This window comes from Drosophila sulfurigaster, chromosome 2R, assembly GCF_023558435.1.
Source record: "Drosophila sulfurigaster albostrigata strain 15112-1811.04 chromosome 2R, ASM2355843v2, whole genome shotgun sequence".
NCBI lineage: Eukaryota > Metazoa > Arthropoda > Insecta > Diptera > Drosophilidae > Drosophila > Drosophila sulfurigaster.
The window spans coordinates 9,682,297-9,708,650 of NC_084882.1; the positions used below are offsets into that span (position 1 = coordinate 9,682,297).

Genomic DNA, 26,354 nt, shown 5'->3' on the forward strand with positions numbered 1-26,354 from the left:
ACTTAAAATATACATACACTTTTCATTAATAAAAACTAAACTTATGAATACAAATTTGTTGTAAAAGCCGGTCCACATTCTTTCGTTTTCCATATTCCCTGTTCACCTCTCGTTCGTTACAAAAATAAAAAAATATGAATATAATAAAACCGCATGACAGCGCACAGCCCAAGGAAATGTAATATAATATTAAAAAGAATTAAAGAAGTTTCGAAAATCGATTTTGTTGCAAGCTGATATAATCTCATAATTGGGAATTCTAGCCATAAAAATTGAAAATTTCCCAATTGCTATACAAGTTTCTTAAATTTTGTTGCTTTATTTTATAGTATAGTATGGTGCTCTACTTGGAAGTGGTGCAAGCTTAGGACTAGATATCATTATGTGTGTGTAGATTTATGTGTATATGCATATACTCGTATGTGTTTATGTTGCGCAGATTATCGTATTAAGATTCTTAGTTTCTAGCAATCAGTTATCTTTGTGTCATTTGGGGGGAGAATCGATTTAATATGTGGAGAATCAACTGAATTGAAATTTATATTTTATTTATTTTTATTTACGATAGTTATTTCAGATGAATCAGCACTGTTCGGATGATTACGATCTAGATTTACTATAAATTTGTTGAGATCAATTTGAATATGTTGTTAAGTTACATAGCTCAGCCCAGCAATGAATTATGCATTATGCTAACTATATTTGTTTATTTCAAAGCTTTGCTATTTATAATTGAAAAAAAAATAGAAAAAATAAAATACCATCTTCGCATATAATTTGTAAATTGTTTCCACTGTTCCTTTTGCAGATTCACTTCAATGATATACACAACATATGTATAGATAGAGACATTCGTAGGCTCCAGGATAGCATCTTTAGTATGGTGCAGAGTTTTAATTATCGCTACATCGAAATGGAGAAAAGAGAATTATATATTTTATATAAGTTCGAGTGATAAATGGAGATTATTAATCTCATTGTACTAAAATTGATTCTGGCCTGCCTATTAATTAGTTTGAAATTCAATATGCTATTGGTAATCATTTTAAGCACAAATGCGGGCATAAAACTGCTTTAATGGCAACGACCGTTGGCAATAATCCCAGCGTGCCCATATGGGTGCAATGTCTCAGCCATAAAAAGCATTAAAATCATTGTAATGCCAGTCAAAAGGCACCGAAGACAGTCCTGCGCCTGGCTCTGGGCTTGCTTACCTGCCGCCTGGCCAGCCAGGTAACCAGCTAACCCAAAGGATGAGAGAACTCTTCGCTCGTAAAACCAAATTTTATAGCAACATCGACGACCACGACAGTGGGTGCCAGTTGCGATTCCCTTAGCCGATGGCTGCCCAGCTTGAGAGTGGATGCCTGATTCCTTTTGCCGTTTAGGACGCAGCTGCATTCCCAACTCGACTCGACTTTATTTTTTATTTTATAATGCCAAATGTGATTTTTATGATGCAATTTAAGATAATGCAGCAGCAGCATCTCTCAACTTTGTTATGGCTGCTTTTCAATTGTCTTGCTCGAACTAATTGCAAATGAACTGAAAAACATTGAAAATCACTTTGATACATCTTAGAGAATGTGCTCTAAAAGCATCTCAAGCAGTCCCCAGTAAATAACCCAATAAGTAAGTACCTTTTCATATTGGCAACTATTTCGAACAATGTGTACACAAGATTGTGAAGAAATAATAAATAATCTTAGGCATATCAAATGTCTTCATTATTTCGACAGCTGATAAAGTTTATTTAGATCTAAATATTATTTTATAGGGCATTCTGCATTCGTTGTAGATCAGATTAAGCAACGAACTCTCATTTTGTTTATTTGCTCAACTCAACTTTTTATGATAACCACAAAATTTTCCAGTGAAAAATGAGTAGCTGAAAAAGTGCTACAGGCAGGAGCGCTTCATTCAATTCGTTTCAATTCGACTCGACGAGTTGAGTTTAGGTTCTCTGTATGTTATGCATACTCGAACATACTCATTCGCACAGCACAGCATACAATACATATTGTTTATTTTTTAATAATGCGTGTCCACTAAAAAAACGGCGTAACGTGGCACCATAAAAACCGGAGAGCGCTCAACACGCAAACCGAACGAACAATAATAAACAATCCAGCCGAATTATAGACGGGGTCCAGAGAGAAACCGAAACTCGAGTAGAGCAGGCAAACTAAGGCTGAAGCTGAAACTGAAACTGAAACTCTTAAACTCCGAAACTCGCTCGCCAAAACTATAATATTTTCCCCCCTCCTCATGGTCTTTTTTATTTTTATGGCAAGCGTTGCATTTATTATGGCTCGCCTCGACCTCGAAAACGAGAACGAGAACGAGAATGGAAACGTAAACGAGCACGAGAATGGATGGAGCATATGAGGCTGTCGTCGTTGGGTGATGATGACTGCGAAGAAGCAGAAGAGGACCATTAAATGTGAGGGATTTGCTGTTTGTATTTTTTAATGACGACTCAACGGAAATTAGAAATCAACGGAAATTGTGCGACAACACAAATACATTGAATATATTGTATATTTTTGATTGTTAAGTGTTCAAACACGAACGTGAAGTTTTTGTATGATATGTTTGTTTAGAAATTGCTTAAGTGATCATTCAAGTGGTGTAAAGGGAAGTCGATTAGCTATGGAAGAAGCATAAACAGTTTTCTATTGTTCATCAAAGGTTTCAAATTGTGTCGAAAGTATTACAATGAAAAACTTAACACATCCAAAAGTTAATTATTTCAAAGTCAAAATCAATTTTGTTGTCTTTTATAAATTCATTCGTTTTGGGTCAGTCACAAATTTATGTTAAACATTTTATTCTTGTTTTAATTATAGACTTCTATAATTCGAAATAAAATAATGAAATAAGTCGAAAATTCATTCTAAATTTGATTTAATGAGCTCTGAAACGATATTTGTCACTTTGTTAACATCTGCCAATAGATTTGCAAGAAAACGTTTTCAACAATTTAACATTGAAATTGGCTGGGAAACTTGACAAGCCATTTTGATATTTATACTCATTCAGATAGGAAAACGCTTGTAAAAATGAAAAACGAAAGTCTGAGAGAAATGAAATGAAAAGCATTTTATTTCTGGCGCTTTTTACAGTCAAAAGGTGTGCAAAATTTGATGATATTTGCACGAAAAATGGAAACAAAATATCGTTAAATGGAAACTTATGCATTTATTGCTGTCGACAGTCGACAGTCGCGAGTCGCCAGTTGGCAGTCAAGAAGAAAAGGTCAGGGAATTGAAGTGCCATTGGCAAACTTATATTGTTTTGTGTGAGTGTGTGTGTGTGTGAGTGTGTGTGTTAGCGCGAAATGAAACAAATGAAATGCATTTCGGGAGCTGCTGCTCCTGCCCCAGGAGCCTGAGAGGCTCGTAAAAGTTTCGCATTGTTTGGCACTTTTTATGGGCGCTGCATTTGCAGTTGAATAATTGTTGCTGTTGATTTCTGCTTGCTTTGCTGATAAGTTTGATTTCAACCTTCTTTCGCTCCCCTCCCACAAAAGCTGATGGAGTTAAACGAACTCTGCGATAGTTTTATGTGCCCCCGACCAGACAGCCTGACTGACTGACTGACAGTCACAGGCAAGCAGGCATCATCAGCATCTTCTTTCCTTTCGTTGTCTTTGACTTTGTAGTCACTCTCTGGCAATTTAATTGCACTCTTGCCTAGGCTTAGAGCGCATCCAGAAATATTTATACACTAGTAGACCAAAAAAAAAAAAAAAAAACAAGGAAAAATCAAAATAATTTTTTTTTTTCTTTCTTTTTTTCACGTTCCACTTTTATGATGCACTCGTAAAAACTCACGACGCGCCTTTGATGCGGAATGCCACAGGAGATGAGGAGAGTCAAGTAGAGTTGAGTGGAGTTGAGTTGAGGTTTTAATGTGCCGAAAGGGCGCACAAACAATCGAAGGATAGCGCGGAAAGAGCACAATTCTAGACAAGATTTAGATGGCGTAGTTGTTGCAAAATGCGTATATTTTATTACCTTGCGAGCAGACAAACAGACAGAGACACATTGAAATATGCATTCTAAAGTGTTGTCCGGGCATCTCATAAATTGTGGCAAGCAGGCGAAAGTTTTGATGTGCGTTTCGAGGGCAAAACATTATATGATATTTGCGATATTTGTGGCGAGCCACATAAAAATGCCAATGCAATAGCAAATAGTAAATTGCAAATACTCGTAGGACGAGCCCTTCTCCCCCTCCTCTTCCTTAGACGTATCACAGAAACCTGAGTCTCACGCTGAGATCCATGCTGACGCCACTTGAGTTTTTAATTAAAGCAAACGCAACGCACACACAAAAGGCAACAAAATGTTGAAGCATCAGTTCAGTGAGGAAGGAGCGGAGAATATAAACTAAAATGCCAGCCAGACAGCCAGCATCAGCATGGAAATTTAACACTTGCCTCTAAATTAAGCAACGACGACAACAAATGGCCAAAAGACGAATGCTTCAATTGTCAGCACAAAAGCACAAGCTTTGGCATTGGCAACCCAGAAAAAGGAATTGTTTTTCATCTGTGCGTGTGGCACAAGCGGGTGCAGCAGCCAGCAGAACTGGATGAGAAGCTTTTGTTGCCACGTTGCAGCCATCAAGGCAAATGATGAAAAAGCCATTGCATACTTTCGTGCGCAGCCCGGAAATGCAACACCAACGGCAACAGCAATGGCGAAAGAATGGCAGAAGCCGCCGGAAATGGAAATGAAGGAATGAAAGCTGCAACTGGCAAACGGCAAGTGATGCGGGGGCAAAGTGGCATGAGGCATGTGGCAAGTGGCAAGTGGCGAGCATTGCTACAGCAGCAAAGAGGCAACCAACTTAAATTGTAAACATAAAACTATGCTGCGAAATTGATTTGATTAAACGCAATGCGCCTGGTCCTGCATGCCAAATAAGTTGAAATCTTCAACACAACTGCAATTGTTGCGAGTTGTGCCCGAATACCCTTTAAGTTTTTGTGTTGCAGAGTTAAACAATACAACTAATGCTTGCCACATTTGTTCTTTAGTTTGCTGAAAACTTTAATACATTTAATTGTACAAAGTTTTGTATTTTTCTTGATTCAAGACCGGTTGAAATAAAGTACAATTTAAATGTGACAATTATTAAAGCAACTTTTTCTTAGAACTTACAAAATAAAAAAACGAGCACAAAAAGAAGTATCAAATATTTTGATAGACGCAATATTTTTAGAAAGCTTAATAGCTCATGAGAAAGATCTCAAAAACAACTTGACTTCACTTCATTAAAAATTTTAAGGTTTTATTTAGTACTTTATCAGTATATATATCTGTATACTTTTAGTACTTTTGCGGTATATTGATTTAGTATATTTTATAAATAATAAAACATTTTTTTTTGCTATTATCCAAAATAGGTAGCGCGTATCTCAGAGTTCGGCACACTCGACTATAAATTTCTTATTTGTTTAATGTTTATTTTAAATGGTGCTGATATCTAAGAATTAAAATATATATTATTGCCAAAATAGTGAATCCAAATGCCTTTTGAACAATGTAATTTTACATATTTTAATATAAATGCTTAAAAGTTTATGGTCAATTTTTGGTTAGTTTATTGTGATCCCTAACTTAGACTGTTGCCCCAGTGGGTATTATCAGAGTATTTAAGGGCAGGTATTTAAGTTTGGCAATGCCAATCTATTTTATGTTGTTAGATTAAATGGGCTATTGACTTTGAATAATCAACGCGAGCGTTGCAACTTACACAAAGAGCGCAGCTGCGGCGGCTGCTGCAGCAGCGGCAGCAACATTGCGATACTGCTACGTGGCTGCTGCTGCCGCCGCAACAGCCGCAGCGGATGTCGAGCTGACCAAATGCTGCCCATGATGATGGTGATGATGATGATAGGCGCCATTGCTGCTGCTGTGCGCCGGCGGCGGCGTTGTTGGCGTCGTGGAACGTGATCGCAGCTGCTGATGTTGGTGCTGTTGTTGTTGCTGTGGCTGTTGTTGATGCTGCTGATGTTGCTGATGCTGATGATGATAGAGGCCGGGTGTGGACATCGTTGCCACTGTGGTGGTGGTGGCCAGGGTGGGCGAGGCAGCGGAGTGTGCGGTGCCGTTGCTGCTCGTGGGTCTCGAGTGTTTCTGATGAGAATTGGATGTCGTCAGAGCGGTTGCTGTCGGACTGGTAGGAGAGCGGCTCAAGGCGAGCGGCTCCGGAGTAGGCGGGCGAATATGCGTCAGCGGCAGATGCGTGAAGTGGGTGCCGCACTCGATGCTGGTCAGGTACATGGCATGGGCACCCATGGGCACCCCGGTCAGATGCAGATCGATTGCCATGGCCTTGTAGTAGTTGAGGTTGATTTGTGCTATAATTCGGTTAATTTCTACACGCGCTGTGGAGAACGAAGAGTGGAGAACAATTAGATTAGCTTTGTTTTACCCTTGTTGATGTAATTTTGATGAAGTAGTTCACAAGTTCAACTTGAACTAAACGAACTATTCGTTCCTATAGTTTATTAAGTTTGTTTAGTTTCACGAGTCCCAATCTAGTCCGTCAGGTCTTTTCACTTCTAGTCCGTTCTGTTCTTTTCAAACCTAATTGAAATTAATTAAAAAGCAATACAATTCGTTCTAATGAATGAATGAACTTTTAAATTTTCTTACTTTTAGAACGAAATGTTCTTAAAAGTATAAACGCTAGTTATAAATTTGAAAATGAGAACAAACTTAAATCAATAATTTCGTATTTTAAATTAGGAATACTCGATCTTTAATGCATTCAGCTGAAGTTGCAGTTTTGACACCGCAAATACTTGATTGAAGATTCAAAGTATTTCATTTGTTGCTCAGTGCTTCTATTACTCGTATTAAAGATTCTTAATTTTATGTTCACTTTCAATATTTAAATTCTTTAATTTCAACAACAACCAATTGTTGTAATTTCGGACTAAAAATATATAGAATATACCATTGAACCAGAATGGGACTCAAGTCAACTAAACTATAGGAACGCCAATCAAGGACCAAGTTCGCTTGTTCAGTTAAGTGAATCGTTCGATCGATCTAGTTGAGAACGATACATTTTTATGTGACTATGGCGCCAAAAATGCAAAAACGTATTCAAAGTGTTCATGTAACTGGTTTGAATGCGTTCTACCTTGACATTAAGTGAGCCATAAACGAGCTGGAGATTTATGTCTTTCATATTTATATGGTTAGACAAAGCTTGCTTATGCAAATGAGAATGAAACAGAATAATAATAATAATAATAATATCTGAGCGAGCGAGTGTGTGTGTGGGTTGCGAATATCGCGGAATCTCGTATTTGGTATCTCATTTCTCATTTCTCATTTCTCGTCTCTTGTTGTCCGTTTCAATCGCGCCGCCTTCGCACGTTTCCGAGTTTATTACTTATATCGTTAAATTGCTGCGTTTCACACTTTTTTGCCACATAACTTATAAACTATTGAAGCCATAATATTAACTATGCCCGGCACTAAAAAGTCTATGTCCCCGGCCCAGGACATGCGCCATTGTGAAATCCACACACACACACAAATACACACATGCACACAGATACACACACCCGTGTGGAGTCTCATGTGGGCGCCTTGGCATGCACTTTATGTGCAACCTTCGCCTGAACCTCATGTCAGAGTTTTGAAGCCCAACCTTACTCCCATATCCCATCTGCCTCCCAGGCAGAACCTTTGTCTACTGCTTCTCCTGACTACCGACTCCCGACTCCACCTTACAAAACTCTTTCACTTTGCTGCCCCGCCTTTCGTCTTATCTGCGTGGCAAAAACTTTTCAAAATTTTACTGCTTGGTGCAACATCAAAATGCCAAGTTTTTACGATTACGTTGCCGCTGCTTCTGCTGTTGCTTCTGCTGCTGCTGCTGCTGCTGCTGCTTGTGCAATTTTACTTAATTTTAATGGGATTTTTTTCTTCCGCCAACTGCAGAATGCATTAAACAGAGCCAAGCACACCGGAGAATTACGCATGAGTGTGCCAAAGGCATACGAGAACCTCTTTCTCTAGTAAAGTATATATCCATGTGTGTGCCTAACTAACAACGAAGCGAGTCGAGTCCATTGCTATAGTATTTGGTTAAGGCAAACTTAATGCCAGCCAAACGTGGTCGCAACTAATACTAACGCAGGTCTCCACAAGTCGTAAAGTTTTTGGTCAAACCCAGCATTAATTTCGGGTTCGGGTTCGGCTAGGGATGGGATGGGATCAATTAACTGAGTGCATCTATAAAAAGCAGGTCAAAGTTTATGTGCTCCAACTGAGAGCTGCCTAATTGCACTGCAAAAACTTTTGCCTGATCTCAACGCATTAACATTTGCAGTATTATAATAACATTCAAAATCTGCTAGCCAAATGTAATGGTTAGAAACGGAGCTGCGAAAATGTTCAACAATCATTTTAATTTGGAACATTACAAATTATGTTTAAATAAACTAAAAGTCTATTTAATTTTGTAATCTTGGTTTCTTTCTATACTAACTTTTATAGTTTTATAAGATAATCAGACGGTGTTAAAAAAATACAATATTCGTTTTATAGAACATACCTAAAAATTTGGGATACGATATATGAATTGGTCAATTATGTTTTCGTACAATGGATATCTTTTTTTAAATTGAAAAAATTTGGCTATATAGGAATCACAATAAAAATTACATTTTTTGTTATAGTTGGCTATAAAATATTAAAAAAGTGATTGCTGATTTTATAGGAAATTAATCATCAAATGTATTTCATACTGTTCATTTTTTTGATAAGTATTTTTATGGTATTCATCGTTTTGTTAATCACGTTTTGTTAAACAAAAATGAACAATATCATATCACTATTTAAATATTATTTTCATCACGCTCTTTTTGAGAATTGTACAATTTTGCCAGACAATTGCAAAATAATATTTTATTGAAGATTAAGAAAACTATATGCAATTTAGAGTGTAGTAGAATTATATTAAAATGTTAATTATATAAGCTTTAGAATAATAGATGCATGCATTTTAAAGATCGACTGCAAATTAGTCTTAGGCAATTAAACAATAATTGTTAATCAAATACAGGTCAATAAATTAATGTTAAATTTTATGAAATGCAGGCATTAAATTGAGCTTCTTTTTCCTTCCACTCAGACTTGGAATGCTTTTTTAATCTGCCCGTTTGCAGGCCACAAAACCTTGGACAATAACTTTACACTTGACTGGGTTAGCAGACGATGACGACAACACCAGATGACAGCGACAATCAGCTCGAAAGCTCGCTCAATTTAATGGCAACATCGCCATGACCAGGCCACATTCTGGCCATTTATGACAAACTAGGGCCAACAGGAGTTGGGCAAGAACTCTAATACATCATATTCTGTCTCCTCTATATAGTATAGTCAATATATATTGGCAGTAAGTATATATTTGTATATCTGATGTCTGGCAGAAGTGGCAGCTAGTTCCGGCATGTATGTTACTTCTAGAGCAGTAAAATGTCAGTAGTATTTGTCGTCGCAGTTGACGCTGCACATTTTTTACGACCCGCCCACAATATGAAGTCGTAAAGTTGCAATTTTTTGCTTCCTGCTGTTGTTGCATTTACTTCTGCTTCTGCTTCAGCTTCTTCTTTGGTAACGTTTTTCTATAGCATTTAATAAGCATTGGCAAAATGTTGAGCTACAGGAATTTCTAGTTAGGGTTAAAAGACATTCACATCCTGATGAGCTATGAGCTCGAAGACTATTTATGTATTTGCCGACGAGAAATTACTATGACTCAAATAACCCTCATGGAATGTGCAATAAAAGCTGTTGTAAGTTGACTCATTTGCCTAAATGGGCGTAGAAGCTCATAAAGTGTGATAGCCAGACCATAAACAATAATCAATAGGCTGCTTATTCGATAACATTGACTGACCGCTGATCTGTACGAGCTTTCAATTATTTGACGAGCTTTTCCATGTATACATTTGTACAGTGATGCGTAAGTTAATTAGCAGCATATAATATCCTCAGGCACGTAGAATCTGACAAGCTTTCAATGCGAGAGGATTATGATTATTAATTTACGTTCATTAAAAACAACGAATTGCGGAAGCTTTAACATGCTTAGGTATAAAGCTTTTCACAGGAAATGTGCTTTTGGTCTTTGTGATGTTTATACTACTTTTCAATGAACTTTAAGTTGTTGCTTTAACAGCCTTAATGATAGCAGTTTGCACCTTATAAAAATTACAATAAAAGTGAAACTAAAAACAAACAAACAAGTATTTTTGTAATCTAGTTTAGATTTATGGCGGTTTCGTGAACCTTCTCAAAATGTACTTATTATAATTTGTTCTGAAAACTGATTTCGTGAAGTATTATTATTTATTTAATCTGTTTTAGTAGAAATTTAAATATTTTCATACTAAGTAATCTATTAATTAACAAATAAATTTTAAAATATTTTTGATTTTTTTAAAACTTCAATTATTCCTTACAAATAATAAATTATATTGCGTTAAGCTTATAGGCAAATGTGAATTGCGAGTGCGCTTTTTATCTGAACTACTTTATAGGCTTAGAATGAATGCACTTGAGTATTCTACAACTTATAGCTTTTAAATCGCTTCGCGCAGTTTCCAATCATGTCACCACTCTTTTCTCTCTCACTTATTGTAATGCCTTCGCCTCACTCTCTCTCTGTGCCCTTCGTCTATCGCCTTGAACAATTGATGCATAAACACTTTTAAGCTTTATAGCGCACACATTCACACGTCGCATTGCCTAGGTAAGTATAACCAGGTTTCACACCCACCAAGTATATTCATAGCCCTTGCTGCAGTTCCTCCCCCAATCCCCCTGCATCGCTTGGTTCCTGGACGTGTTTAATGCCGGCGAACGATGCTGGATATTATTGTAGCTACTACCTGGCAGCCTTTCCCTTGGATGAGCTGAAGTCGCAGTCGAAGATAGGTTGAGGAGAAGAGGAGCTGAAGTTGACGGTGTACGGTGTTGGCAATGTCGTAAATTTTTCGCATGCATTTTTCGGTTTAATGATGCATTTACGATGCCAGCACCGGCGACAACAACACAACTCCAGCTCCAACTCCAACTCAACCTTAGCTCCTTCTCGAACTCCAGCTTCAGATTCAGCTTCGATGCTGGGAAGTGAAATACTGGGACGTGTAACGGTTCCAGCGAAATGGCAACAACTTGAGAAAGCAATCGTTACAGTTTTTAATGTCATCTACGAAAACAAACAGCAGCTGATGCCTGGTGTTGAATGCAACTCAGTGAGGCAATTTCCCGTTTTCCCGTTTTTTCGTTGTTCGGTTTTTCGGTTTTATGGACCACCCAGAATTATATGTGATTTCTGCTCCCAGCTTTAAGTAAACCCACAAATCAAGCCAGCGGTGCCTGAGGATCGATTGTCGACCGAACCAATTTGTTTTGAGGAAAATATTTTATTTTTTTACACTTAATTCGTTTTGTTGTTTTTATAGTATTTTCGTGTTTGTTGTAACTTGGCATATGAATTATGAACTTCTTAAATCGATAACAATATTTATACATTCTCATTCTTAAGTAATTTAATATGATGTTATATTTATGTTAAATTTCGCGAGATTGAATAATCTTAAGTATTATAAGTATTCTGCATTTTTACACAGTACACAAGTAGATTGATACAGTTTATTTTTAATTTCAGACCTGCTTAATGGTTGCAGCTATTCACAACAAGAACCTGACTAAAAAACATTTTTGAGAACAACTAGAAAGTGGAAGAGTTTTATTCTTTGTCTAATTTCGATACGGTTTTTTTTATCTTATCTGAAAAGGTTGAGAGTTAGGTTTTAAGAAACGAATGTTTCGCAACAGTGTGAGATTAACTTGTGATTTTGTTTCATTCCTAGTTAAATTTGCGATCTGACCAAATTCTTAATTCCCGAAATCACGCTACGATACCTAAATTAAAAAGTATGAACCATGACCTATTTATAAATAAGTATGAACCATGAATCTGCCATTGTGACCTATTTATAAATAAAACTAAGATGCTATCGAATTAAATAAATTATACGTATTGTATTTATAACTATCCTCTTCAAAGTTCAGCTGCAGTTTTGGATATAAGAAGTAGTAGATTTCCCAACCTCAGTAAATTGCTGATGTATCATCTTAACATAAAGTTTGCTTAGTCAATGATAAGGATTAAGATGTAACTAAAGCTAAACAACCGATTGGTAGACCTCAAGCACGTGAGAGTTGATTGATGATACTCGTAAGGATCCAATAACCGAAATTTTAGATAAGGAGTTTGTAGTAAAGTGTGTTGATTGATGAGTAGAAATCATTGAAAGCAGGACATCGTGTTGATTGTTGATTGAAGATAGTCGAGATTGAGTTGTCATTGATTGATTGAAGATAGTCGAGATTGAGTTGTCGTCTGGGAGGGTTGATTGAAGAAGTGTGTTTAATAGTGGTCGTCATCTTTAGGGTTTGTTGATTGAAGAAGTAGAGGACATCCACATAGATATTTGGTTTGTTGATTGAAGAAGTAGAGGACATCCACATAGATATTTGGTTTGTTGATTGAAGATACGTGTATTTTCAAGTTTGAGGAAGAGTAAGTGTTGCGTGCTTACGATAAATTCGATATATTTACAGAGGCTTTCTCTTATTAGTTTAGTTTAACTCGCGCGCGATTTCGTGAAGCTTTAAGCTAAGTATTAGGTTTTAAGTTTAATTATTTAACTGTAATTTGTAGATCGTAGACGTAAAACAATAAATATATAACTAAGCAAAATTTGTTTCAAATTCTTTTCGGTTTTTTTTTGTGTGCTTTTGTTTTATCTTTTTTTTTAGCGATTCTCTCAATGCGATTAATAGAAAAATTATCATCCACATTGCCGCGTTGTGTTGCGCAGTTCACCCCCGTCATAGATGTTCAAATTGTTTTGACGGGAGTATTCATTCACAACATATTGGCCTGGTGTGATCAGATCGAAAGATTTGTAGTATATATAGAGTATAGATATATAGAGTGTACAAAGTGATCGATTGTTTGCTTACGACTATTAATTTGATTATTTGGCTTACCCTCTTCGATGCGACGCGAAGCCTCATCAATGTCAGTGCCAGCATCTTTTAATATCACATACATAAGCGGCATCAGTTCCCATGGATAACGAAATTTTTCTAACAGCTTTTGACAATAGTCTAGGAAAACATCTTGGCCTGAAAGAGAATACGAAATCAAATTCATGACATTAGACACTTGTCTACATTTGAATAAGTCTTATATCATTAATAAGTTTTCCCTTCGCAATTCAAATACAAAGTTCGTTTCATTGACGCAGCCGATCATCATAAACAGCAGCTGATAAAATTGAATATAAATAAATACGATTCGAATGAAACTTTAAACAATTACCGTCCATTATGTCGTATACGCAATTTCCCACTGATAATGATATTTCCCCTTTCAGCAGCGTACGTGATTTTTACGCTTCGTCAACAGCGGCCATTGAAGAAAAAACAAACGCACACCAAACAATGAGGGGAATGTACAATGAGAAACCACCAATTAAAATGCAATGGATACGCAGCTCGGAGTGATCTAAGTGTAAACATGACGGTAAATACGTCGACAGAATTTGAAATACAATACGACGAAAAAAAATGTCTGGAGCCAAACAAATGGCAGATACAGTTGAGACCAGCAAAGCGGAAAAGGTTGACAGCCCGTGTGAATAATCGAATATAAATCTAGCAGCTAGGGATGTTGAGATATAATAGACGTTTGTTATTATTATATGATGAATTTTTACGTTCTTGATTTGATGCTAATACCCAGTTTGATTGCAAACCACTCTATTAATATTTTTGCTATTATCTTTGTAGTCGCTAAATTAATTTAAATACTAATACAAAGTGAGTTGGCGCTGAAAATTATAAATCGATATGCATAAAGATAAAGTTATATACATACTTTATAGTTAGACATTTCTCGACTTTTCTTTGAAATTTTGCAGTTTTAAGAAAGTATATTGTAATAGAAAATGAATGACATCTACAATTAAATGCCCAGGTTATTTGTGTAACTTTTCATAGATCTCTACAATTGAATTTCACGATAATTTTAGCTATATACAACTTCTATATTCTACATAAAAACATTTCAAAATATTCAATAATATAGTTGTAATTTATAAAATTTATGCTATATTTAAGCGATGTGTTTCCAATTTGATTATTTCTCAGTTACCTCCTTCAGCAAACACATAAAACATAAATCGGGTTTTTTAAAAAGAAATATAACTATATTTTTATATGTACACTATTACAATGCACAAATAAGTGTACTTCCCATAATTATAGTTGATACTTTATGTATGGACTGGTTATATTTCTCTATATTTGATATAAAAACATTTCAAAGTATTCAAAAATATATTTGTGATTTATAAAATACATGCTTCAATCGGTATCCTATGTTATATTTAAGCGATATTTTTTCCTCTTTAAATATTTCTCAGTTTCTTCCTTCAGGAAACACATAAAACATAAATCGGTACTGTAAAAAGAATTGAAGCTATATCTTTTTATGTACTCTATCACATTATACACATGCATGTACTTCCTATAATTATAGATGATACTTTATGTATGGACTGGTTATATTTTGGACATAGCATAAGCTATGTATATAAAGTATAACATATGCAGAATTGTACATATTTTGAATTCATCTCAAAGTATTCAGTTTAATCTTCTGGTCGATTTAGTTGTTATTGTTCTTCTGCTATGTTCGTTATGCCAATTATGCAGTGTTTGGTTCTTCTCTTCATCTGACGTTTTTTTTTCGCTCGTTTCTTTTTACCTATACAACAACAACAATAACAGCAAGAACAACAAGAGACGAGCAGCAGCTGCGTTGCCGTCGCGACGTCGTCATCGTCGTCATCCGTCGGTAGTTTCCGTAGTAGGCGGAGCTTCATAGTCATTGGTCGTTTTATTATGTTTCTCTCTGTTCTTCTCTTCTCCTCACTTCTCCTTTTCGTGTTTGATGTTGCTCTGTTGCTGTTGCATGCAACTGTTGTGCTGTGCTGTGGTAGTGGAAGTGGTTGTAGTTGGCGCTGCGAGGCTTGTGGAGCACGTTTTGCATTGGCGAGCGCTGCGTTCGAGTCTCTCACTCACACACCCGAAACACTGTATGTGTGTGTGTGTGTGTGCATGTGAAACATGTTTTGTGCTTTGCGTGTGTAGCTGTTATGTTTGTTGCTGTTGTTGGCGAGCTTATTGCAGTTGTTACTGTTGCTGTTGTTTAGTTTACATGATCTACGCTGTATACATGTATGTAGTTGTATATGCTTGTATTGGTTGGCTGCATATATGTTATATTATGTCACTGTCATCATGGCTGTTGTTGTGGTTGCTGTTCTTCATGCTTCTTTGCTGCTTTAATTTAGTAATTAAGCCATTTGTAAATGTGTGTGCAGTTTTATTGGCTCTGCGGTTTTTGCATTTTATGCATAAAAATTATTTTATTAACCGCATATAAATTTTATAAATTGATTTATTATTCGCTCAACAACATCAATGCAAGCCAATTAATTGGCCAATTAGAAAGATCGCACGTTTATTGCACACACAATTCAAATGTCGCATGTTCGTTGCTGGTGTTGTTTTGTTGTTGCATAGAACAAGAGTTTATATTAGTTTCGCATTGCGGTTTAGCGGACAGTTTAATTCTCATGATTTCACCTCATACATTATTCGTATTTATCGCTGGTCAATCCAATCAATTTCATTTGCAATTACTTATTAATTATTCTAATAGATTATGCAAATGAGTTAAACTAATATTTCATGACCTAAATAACAAAAATTAAACTTCAATTATCTTGGAACAAACACTTTGAATTCTAAATTTTAATCATCTCTTATGGAGATTTGAATTTTAAATGCAGAGAATACTATCAGTGAATTCATATTATTATTATATGCCAAGAATACTTTCAATGGATTCGTATATGCATCTATAACACAAAAAAATTAAATAAAGCACCAAACTATTTCATTTGGCATTATATGAATATCTTATTAGTGAGAGTTTACTACCACGGCAGATAAAGAATACAAATAAACAAATTATGTTTACGACTGTACAACAATTAATATTGTAAGTATGTATCTGCAAAATTCTTTATTGGCAAAAAGCCAAAGAATAAAGAATTCAAAATGTATCTGTTAAAACGTTAAAACCACAATTTAATAAATGTACTTTAGAAGCCCTTAAGATATGAAGATTCTAAGCTAAATTAAGAAAAAAATTTTGAGCTAAAATGTGCACCAATTTTAGGTATTTTAAATATATAGTCTAAGAACATACTAAATACATCAAAATATATTATATATGATATATTCATCAGGCTATATTCATATGTAATCGTTATTCGATTCAATATTGAATACTATATTGAGTTCTGACCCCATTAAGAACTTGTTTCTTATAAATTGAAATATTCCTTATTAATATTGTTAAAGAATAAATATATATAGATAATTTATATAAGAAATCACTTATATAGATACAAGTTTTTATTAAAATACAAGTTTTCGTACAATATAAGGCTTTCTCTTCTTCACATTATTTATAAGATTGAACACATAATGTGTGTCTTACAATATATCTTTTTGTTAATATTCGAATTATTTGCAAAAGTGACGCTAATATTTGGCGTCATCTTAAGTTTTATGATAATTGGTAGAATGACTATTTGGCAACGCCCACCTCATTGATGGCTAGTGCATTGATGCCACAACGAGTGGCAGTTGCAGTTGCAGTTGCAACAACATCGTGCAGCGAATAGCGCCACTCCCATTTAGAAGCACATTTGCAGTTAGCCAGTAAACGATGCCATTAACGCGCATAAACGGGATCCAACTGCGACTCTCTGCGCACGACAAAGACAGCTCTAGCTCTATGTACAGTAAGTTATATATGTATATGTATATGGATAGTAAGGAATACTCCTATGTATCGGTGTATACATGGTATATGTGGTTATATAGTTGGATTGGTGTTGGTATTATTACTTTTATTACTGTGCAAAGTGCAGCTAGCGCCCATTCGAATCTCTCTCGCTCTCACACTCTCTCTCTCTCTATCTCTCACACACACTCTTTCTGTTCGTTCTCACTGCAGCATCCGAAGTCTTTATATATGTATTTTTTTTTGTAGGTTTTGTGCTCACAGGACTTCGTCCTCGTTTTACGTCCTCGCTTAAGTCGTTAGCAAAGTTTTCCATCGTCGTTTTTTGCGCCTTTTTACGAGTTTGCATGCTACACGAAGTGCCAAGTGCCTCGTGTTGTTGTTGCCTCAACTGGGGCGGTTGTGGCTGCTGCAACTCATTCTCAAGCGCATCACTGGAGAAGCCTTTATATGTCTATATATATGTATGTATATAGACTTGTTTGTATATGCATGAAGAGCACATACAACCTTGTACCAATTGCAGCCATTGCTCAGCCTTTATTTAGAGAGCCGCCTTGCTTCTGACTTTAACAGATGCGATTGCTTCAATGACCGAGCTTATCTAACATACAGCTGTGAACTTTGAAATAGCAGTGCAAGCGACTTTATCGTTTAAACTGCTATTCCAAAGTGCAGCCCAAAAGTGGTACACTTATGTAAAAATATCATTATTTCAGAAAAACTGAAGAGATCTAACTGGGTTTTGGGTTGTTTCCTTTCTCTATGTTCCATTTTACAAAAATAAGTGCCAGTGATCAAGTAACAAAAAGGAAAAAGGCAAAAATTCATTATTTAGCTTTTTTTCTGTCGCACTGCTATTTCAAAGTTCACAGCTGTATGTACATAAGCACTTTTACTTCGTTTCTATTATTCATATTTTTATTTTAGATTCACTAAAATTAAATAAAACCAAACATATATTGAATTGAAGCGAATCAAATTTTTTGTTTAGTTTATAAATACAATTAAATGAAATATGAATAAAAACCTTAAATTTGAGAACTTTTCAATCTTAAAACAAAATGTTTTTATCTCAAAAAAAATGATTATAGTCCGAAATCTTTCCTCAAGTTTATATTTTTAATATCGAAAAGTTATTAAACACAATTTAATTTTTCCACGTCGGTTTTTCATTCTGTGTATCGTTATATAACAAAATATCTTAAAAACATTTATGAGTTTTTTAAATTGACCTTGAGCATGGAAAAATCTAAATTCAACATTTGAACTATTGTATTCTTAAAGCTTACATATTGTTTTCTAAAGGATGGAATACAGCACATTACATTAAATTTAAAAAATAATAAATTAAGTACATGAATATTATTTAATTTTTTAAGCAAAATGGTTTTAAGTTAATTGTGCAGACATTTTTAATTATTTTGAATTTAACATAAATGCAAAGCATATATTTTAATCTTCAACCATTATTCAGAAATTCAGCATTGACGTCGACTAAAACTTGTAAAATTAATTTAAGCAAAAAAAAAATCCATTGGCTAGGAATTTGTGTGATGACTGAAAAACTACAGTCAGTCATAGGATTGTAGGACAGTTGTGAGTATGAGTTTGAGAATGAGAACGAACAAAAAGGGCCGTAAAACAACGGAGTGGCAATATCTTTAGAATATCTGTTGGATTGATGCAGCATCCGGTGGAGAGAATGAGAATTCTGGCAGCCGGAAAAGTCGTAAAACGTAACAACAATAAAAAATAATAAATCGAAATATCCACAAAATGGCTGTTGAAAATGTGCAGCATGCAAAAACGAAGCTCTGACGAACTCGAACTCGAAGACGAAGACGATTGTGTGGAACTAAGAGGAAGGAGTTTTAAGGAGCAAAGTAGCATATGAGGCATGCAGCAGCAAATTGTCTAACGTATTGTGGAACGTTGCAAATAAGACAAATGGAAGATGCAAGCAAATTGTCCAAAAATTGTTAGTAAGAGGGAGAGAACAGAAAAATCTTTCAAATGAGGCAAGACACAGGCGGCATGCAGCAGACCGCAAAGGAATACAACGTTAAATTTGTTGAGAATCTGGGAAATCTTCTTTGATCTTGAATGCCCCGAGTCTTAAATCGGCAAATATGGAGTATCACGACACTAAAATCAATTATTCAGTTGTCGTCGTGGCCCTTTTCCATTTCCAACTCCAAGCCGGTTTGATTACCGCATTCGTATTCGCATTCGTATTCGCATTCACATTCACATTCACATTTGGTATTCATTGGCTTGCACTAAATCTTGCAGCCCACTAACGCTTAGCGTAGCTTAGTTTACCTTTACGTTTATGCCACCTTCTTTTTTTTTTATTCGAGCTTTGTTTTCTTTTAGCTTTAGCTCATTTACAGAAAAGCACTGACTCGATACTCTATCCAGGGAACATTCGTCAAGAAATGCAGTAAACGCTAATAAAAGTGCATGTCGCATGGCAAAAGTTTTATGAGGGAACCTTGGCATGGGAATCGTGATGAAGATGAGGATGGGAATGAGGATGGGAATGCATCCTTGACACAGCCGCGGAAGGCGGAAGTTAGCTGCGCTTATCCCTTAGCTGCTTTTAGCCAAGTTAAGCTTGTTAAGCTTGGCACGAAAGCAGTTTTAATCTCAAAATTAAAACGTTTGTCATTTACCAGCAACTTTACGACTTATATACTCTTATACATGAAGAACAAGTCTCGCTTTTGTTGTTCTCTTCGTCTTCGTCATTGTTAACATCTCAACCACGCTGCTGGCCTTCATCATCGTCATTTTCGTAATCGTCGTCGTTGTCGTTCTCAGTCTCGTTCTTACCGTCGTCGTCATCTCCTTGTAGTCGTAATTCACTTGAACTTGTGTAATGTTTTTGGGTTAAACTCGTGCGACACTCCAACATATCCACATAGCACTTGCACAATTTCCCCAGCCACCAACCCCCAACGCCCAACCCCCTTTAAGCGTAATTTTTGCATGCATTTATACAGTTTTTTATTTTTATTATGGAAAATAACAAGCTTGCGCTGTCGATTTGTTTTTACGATCGCAAATATACATATACTTCTCTCTCTATATATATAATATTATTTAGCTGTACAACTAACATTTCGACTGGAAGTCATTCTTCAAAACTTTATGGTGGGATACAAATGAGCTAAGATTAGATACGGCTTTGTTCATGGAGACAAGTTGCAAGCTCCAGCTGATTAACTTTTGTTAGGGTAGCAAATTTTTAATTTATTTAGTTATTGTTCATTTCTCTGGCCTGGCCCATTGTTCTCTTATCAATTTGTTCCCTTGGCTTTGGGCTTATCATCACAGCACTGTTACGAGTCTGTCTCCCGATGTGTCGGGTCTCAGGTCTCGGGTGTTGGGTTACAGCAAACAAGTGTAATTATTTGCCGACACTCTACGTAAGTACAATTTAGAACAACTTTTCAAACACACAATTTTCAACATTGTACGTCGAACTTGATGCTTATGTAAATGGCAATCAACATGGAATTTGCGCAGATAGTAATTACAATAATAATAAATTTAAATTTATGAAAAAATATGGGAAAGAACCAATTATTCGGAATACATATTTTATTTTATTTCTTAACTTCCCGAATTTCAATGCCATATATCTACGAAGCATATATATTGTTTACAACTAAAAGTTGGTCTCTGCTAATTTTCTTTAGTTATTCGTTAAATTATTTTAAAATTGTTTTTGGCGTGTCTTGTCTTCTGTCTGCCTATAAACGTCACTTTAATATCCCCATATATTTATAGAATTTTTTCTTTAATAGTTTTGCATTCCTTGTGATTATTTAGCTGGCACTTTTTCAATTGATTGCGGCTGCCATATGCAAAGAATTTAAGCAAAAATAATATACTGCAAGTATAAGTAAACGTTTCTGTAATGTTTGTCAAATTATGGCAACATTGTCTGCTGATTTTAAGTGTTATTTGAAATTTTATTAGTTGCTGGTTCTAATAATATATGAATCATTAAAGTTGTTTTTAAAAATAGTTGAAATTGTCTGAAGTTTACTTTATTACTTTGACATTTTTTATCAGAGTTCAAAATGCTTCTATTTAAAATTAAATCGCTTATGTGTAATTGAATATCAAGGTTGAACCTTTGCTGCAATCGAAACTGAACAAACAAAACTCACACGCCCAACTTGCTAACAGGGAAAGGGGGGAGGCAAAACTAAAATAGCTATTACCATCACATACCGCTTTCTATATTATTTTTATCGAGAGTACACTTAAAAAATAAGTAGTGAAAAAAATGTTAAAACTCAGAAAACAAAAAGAATATTTAAACGCGAAAATACTTAGGGTTTTAATATCTTTGAACCCTAAGTATTTTCGCGTTTAAATATTTTCACTACTTATTTTTTAAGTTTAAATTTCCATGTGGAGGAGAACTACAATATTTATGATTTCTGAAAATTTAGAAACATTTTTGTATGTCAAAAAACGTCTACAGTAAACGGGTCTGAGTTGTTTTAGTTGATAATTTGGTATATTTCGTATTCTATGGTATATTTGTAATGTAGAATGTATCGATATTTCAAATTTCGACTTCGGTTTGATTTTTGTTGAAAATCGGGTGCGGGTATCTCACAGTCTAACACACTCGACTGTAGCTTTCTAACTTGTTTTTAAATAGATTTTCTACAAGAAATTTAAATATAGACTTTTCAGTATTGAATAATAATAGACTCCATAGTTCATTCTTTTCAACTCTTGAAAAATGCAAATCGCTTTTGTCAGTGTAATCAACTGGAAAAGGGGCGTCACTTTCCACCCAATCCAGCCCAATTCTGATTCTCATTCCCCTCTCCAGCCACAGCTCAAGCACTGCTGGTGTTATTTTATATTTTTTTTTAGCACGCGTGGATACTAAGTATGTAAACTGTTTATGGATTACACGTGCCAAGCATACCAACTACTTAAGTATCAGGTTTTCATTGAAAACGTTTCATGCATTCACACGTCGCTATGTCGATGTCGCTTGTCGGCGCCTTGTGGAAATTTCAAAGGCTTCCTGTGACTGTTCAATAACTTAATAACAATTAGCCAAATTCCGTAGTGTGACAGTAATTCATAGAAAATACGTTTACAAATAGTTGTATAAATTATTTAAGTTGCAGTATTAATGTATATATTTATTATAGTCGCTTGGCCTTAAACCCTTTTTTTTTAATTTGCTTCGATGTCAACTATGTCAAGTGCTCATTTATTATATATCATTTTACTTTTACTTATTTATAAATTGTGAACAATTTGTAATTCCATATTAAGTAATTAGTACTGGATCAAAAGTTCAATGTTTTAAAACAGTTCAGCTTCAATTCAAGTACAGAATTTATTTCATCTTTAAATAATCTGTTGACGCCTTTACAGTGTTGAGACTAAATGAAGTGTTATTTTTTCTGAAATCTCCCGCCTAAAATTCGCCATAAATAACACCGCAAATTGGAGGAAAACTTTTCCGATGACTATCAGGCCCAGTCGCAATTTTATTTTTAGTCGCGTGTGCATGATTCTCTCCTGGTCTTGCTCTATACTATATTTTCTTTTACAATTTTAGAAAATATAATACTTCTAGACACCTCTACTGCCAAGTTGATGGTATCAGTGTAATTTTAAAGGCGAGCGCAAATGAGTTGTCATTAATAATAAGCTACGATAAAAACATCAACAAAATGCAAGAAATTCTGTCAACAACTTAGCATCTTACATAGTCACTGAAATCATTCCACCCATTTTTAATTTGTCACTAAAATCATTTTGATTATTCTATAGATGTATATACTTTTTATTATGTGTTTGTTTCTCTATGATTGAAAATTCAATTGTGGTAAATTAAAACACTTTTAAAAGAGTTGTTTATATTAAAATTGATCAAAATTTGATATATTCTGCCTTTTATGGTTTATCACTATTTGTATTTTCCGGCATCATTTGACACTTTTTTGCTCACGCGTTTATATTATATATTTCTTCCATGCTTTAAATATAAGAAATACAATGCATGCGATCAAAAAAATAGCGACCGAAAAAATTGGTCTATGAAAAATAAGTGTTTTTTCTTACAAAAAATTCTCTAACATTTCGAATGATGAAATATTCAATGAATTCGTTTGCCCAATAAATTAGTTATATTTGCAGTCAACAGTTTTTGAATTTGATGCCTTGAAGCATTATTTTTAAGTCTGTCAACTGGTTATAGTCACATCAAAGCAAATTTGGTATGGTGTGTAGATTTGAATGCAAATGGTTGTTTCATTTTATTTTTATTTTATCATTTTACTTGCGGCATGGAAGTTTGTTAAATCACTTTTATAAACATATTCTGAGATTATTTTTGAAATTTCTTGAAGTTTAAAATATAATAATAAAAATTCTATTTTAATCATTGTTTTAAGCTAAGCCGAAATATAAATCATAGAAATCCATGTGATTTAAGAACTAAAGAACGGATTATTTTGAAATTTTGTTCAACAAACACTAATAAAACAAGTAAGAAAGCTCGACTGTGAAATATCCGCTACCCATTTTGAATAAAAGCAAAATATTGCGGTATTATTTTTAAAATATACCGAAAATACTACAAAAATACTACAAATATACCAAATGATGTATTTGGTATATCGATATTACCACATTCAAAAAATACCATAGACAGCACAATATACCAGATTGTCGGCCAAAGCAACTCAGAGCCCAAGTAAGTAGGTTTTTTTGCCCATACAAAAGTATTCGTTTAATAACTTCGACCATTTTTATCTGATCGCAACCAAGGAATCATAAATACTATTGTTGTTAATGTATACACCGAAATTCGCAGCTCTAGCTTTAAAATTACGCTATTTATTCGAATTTTTTTGATTTGTGGGGGCGGAAGTGGGCGTAGCAAAAATTTAAAACAAACTTGATCTGCGTGCAAACATAACAAATGCTGTCGAAAAAATTATAGTTCTATCTTTTATAGTCCCTGAGATCTAGGTGTTCAAACGGACAGACGGACGGACGGACAGACGGACATGGCTAGATCGTCTCGGCTGTTGACGCTGATCAAGAATATATATAATATATACTTTATAAGGTCGGTGATGCTTTCTTCTGGCTGTCACATACATTTCCTGCCGGCACAAAGTTATAATACCCTTCTACCCTATGGGTAGCGGGTAAAAAAAGTAAATTTGTGGAATTTAATGAATTGTTTTGAATGCGTAAAATGCAGTGACATTGTCAGTGGCCCTAGTCAAGTATCTACATAGTACTTTGAAGTCTCGTCCCCACTGTGTCGCTATGTTTGTAATACAACGTCGATAACAAGGGCAGCTCACGTTGCTTGGTAAATTTCACTTTCAAATGCACATGTGCGCTTATCACTTATCGGCGGCATTGATAATCAGCTCTGTCACTGCGTTGCACAAGCTGGCAAACAGAATGCCCTTCTCTACTTTGATAAGCCTTCGGTGCTTAGTGGTGGTTGGCTTATCAGTTAAGCGGACCGTTTGTCAGTATTGCAAACGTGACGTGTCGTCGTGAGTGCAACTTGCGAATAAGTCGAACCTGTGACACATGCTTCTCTTCCATATTAGTTCTTTGCCACTGACACTGCCTGACATTAACGTCAATTGGCAATTGGCTTCGGCATTACCTTTAGCTTCACCTTCAGCTTCAGCTTTGGTGTTGGCTTCAGTTTCGGCTTAAGTAGTCAGCAGGCCATTTCAAAGTCTGGCTACTGTTCACTCACTAATTTCATACCCGATTCAGATAGTCGCCTGATGGAGTTGAAGTTGCCAGCTGTTCTTCCTCACTCTATCTCTACCTTTCTCCCCTCTCTGTCTCTCTCCATCTCTATCTCTCTCTCTCTCTGTTTTAGCGGTAATTCGTCTTATAGACAGACGCCAAATGCTTGCTAGACTGTGGCATCGTAAAATGTTCCTTTGCGCTTTTTTACGAGCGCCCCAAATCGTTGACGTTGATGACGACGTTCAACTTGTACAGCAACAGCAACAACAACAACAACAACAAGAAATAGCAACTAGACAACTGGAAGTACAACTCGAACTCCAACAAACATATTTATTTGGCAGAAAGGTTTTCTTTTCTACATTTTGGCATCGCATGAGTTTGACGCTCGTAAAATTAGGAATGAAAAGCACCAAAAATATCGCAGCTAGCGTTGATTTTTTCTCTTTCATTTCATTGCTTTTGGCTTGGCTTCGTTTTGTCTTTGCTTTGTTGTTGTTTGGTTCCGTTTCCCGGTTTTTATTGCCGCCCTTTACATTCGCGTTAATTGCTGTGACTCTGATATAAATCAGTTGATATGACGCCCGTGTCCTTTAAACAACACTCTGCCAATTGATTTCTTTTTTTTTCGGATTTGCTGGTGACCAACCCTTGGCATATGCATCAATTTCTGATTCAATTTTAAATATCATTACCGCAACACTTTGATCTGCTCCGAACATGCATATTTATGCCACATCACACCACATTTTATCGCCGTGGTTAATGTGTTAAGTGTCCAAAACACGGGGAAGTTTCACAGCAAAAAATATATTGTATATGATTTAAGCAAAGTGCAATGGGATTTACCTATACGAATATACGCAAAAAATAACAAGTTAGTCAAGTATTCCTTTTATATAATTAATATTATATTTATTTGTTTAATTATTCATTTAAAGAATGGCTCCCGACAGCTCAACTAACTGAGCTATCAACGAAAATATTCCAATCTAGATGAAAACTTAACAAGTAAGAAAGCTACAGTCGAGTGTGCTCGACTGTAAGATACCCGCTACCCATTTTGAATGAAAGCAAAATATTGCGCTATTATTTTCAAAATATAACAAAATACTAAAAATATACTAAGTGGTATATTTGGTGTATCGATATAGTACCGCATTCAAAATATACCGTAGACGGAACAATATACCAGATTGTCAGCCAAAGCAAGTAAGAGCCCTAGTAAGTAGGCGTTTTTGCCCATACAAAAGTATTTCTTTAATAACTTCGAGAATTTTTATCTGATCGCAACCAAATTTCATAATCATAACTACTGTAGTTATTATTGTATATACCAAAATTCGTAACTCTAGTTTTAAAATAACGCTTCGATTTTTTTGATTTGCGGGGTGGAAGTGGGCGTGTCAAAAATTTGAAACAAACTTGATCTGCGTGCAAACATAACAAATGCTGTCGAAAAAAAATATAGCTCAATCTCTTATAGTCTCTGAGATCTAGGTGTTCATACGGACAGACGGACAGACACACAGACGGACAGACGGACATGGCTAGATCGTCTCGGC

The 26,354-nt window shown here is 35.3% G+C and overlaps 1 protein-coding gene across 3 annotated transcripts in view; it reads right to left on the reverse strand.

The window, feature by feature from the left end:
• Positions 1-401: 401 nt before the first annotated feature.
• The window catches only part of LOC133835992 (protein doublesex), a 46,137-nt gene continuing 20,184 nt past the window's right edge, over positions 402-26,354 (reverse strand). Inside the window, exons 2-4 of one of the 3 annotated variants that reach the window (XM_062266202.1) lie at positions 13,107-13,244; positions 5,767-6,400; positions 402-903 (exon numbers count right to left, since the gene is read on the reverse strand). In XM_062266202.1, coding sequence (XP_062122186.1) covers positions 5,823-6,400; positions 13,107-13,244 — 716 coding nt within the window. In that variant the 3' untranslated portion in view covers positions 402-903; positions 5,767-5,822. Of the gene's footprint in view, positions 904-5,766; positions 6,603-11,376; positions 12,997-13,106; positions 13,245-26,354 lie in introns of those variants that run through there. The other 2 variants (XM_062266204.1, XM_062266203.1) reach the window with 2 other exon arrangements.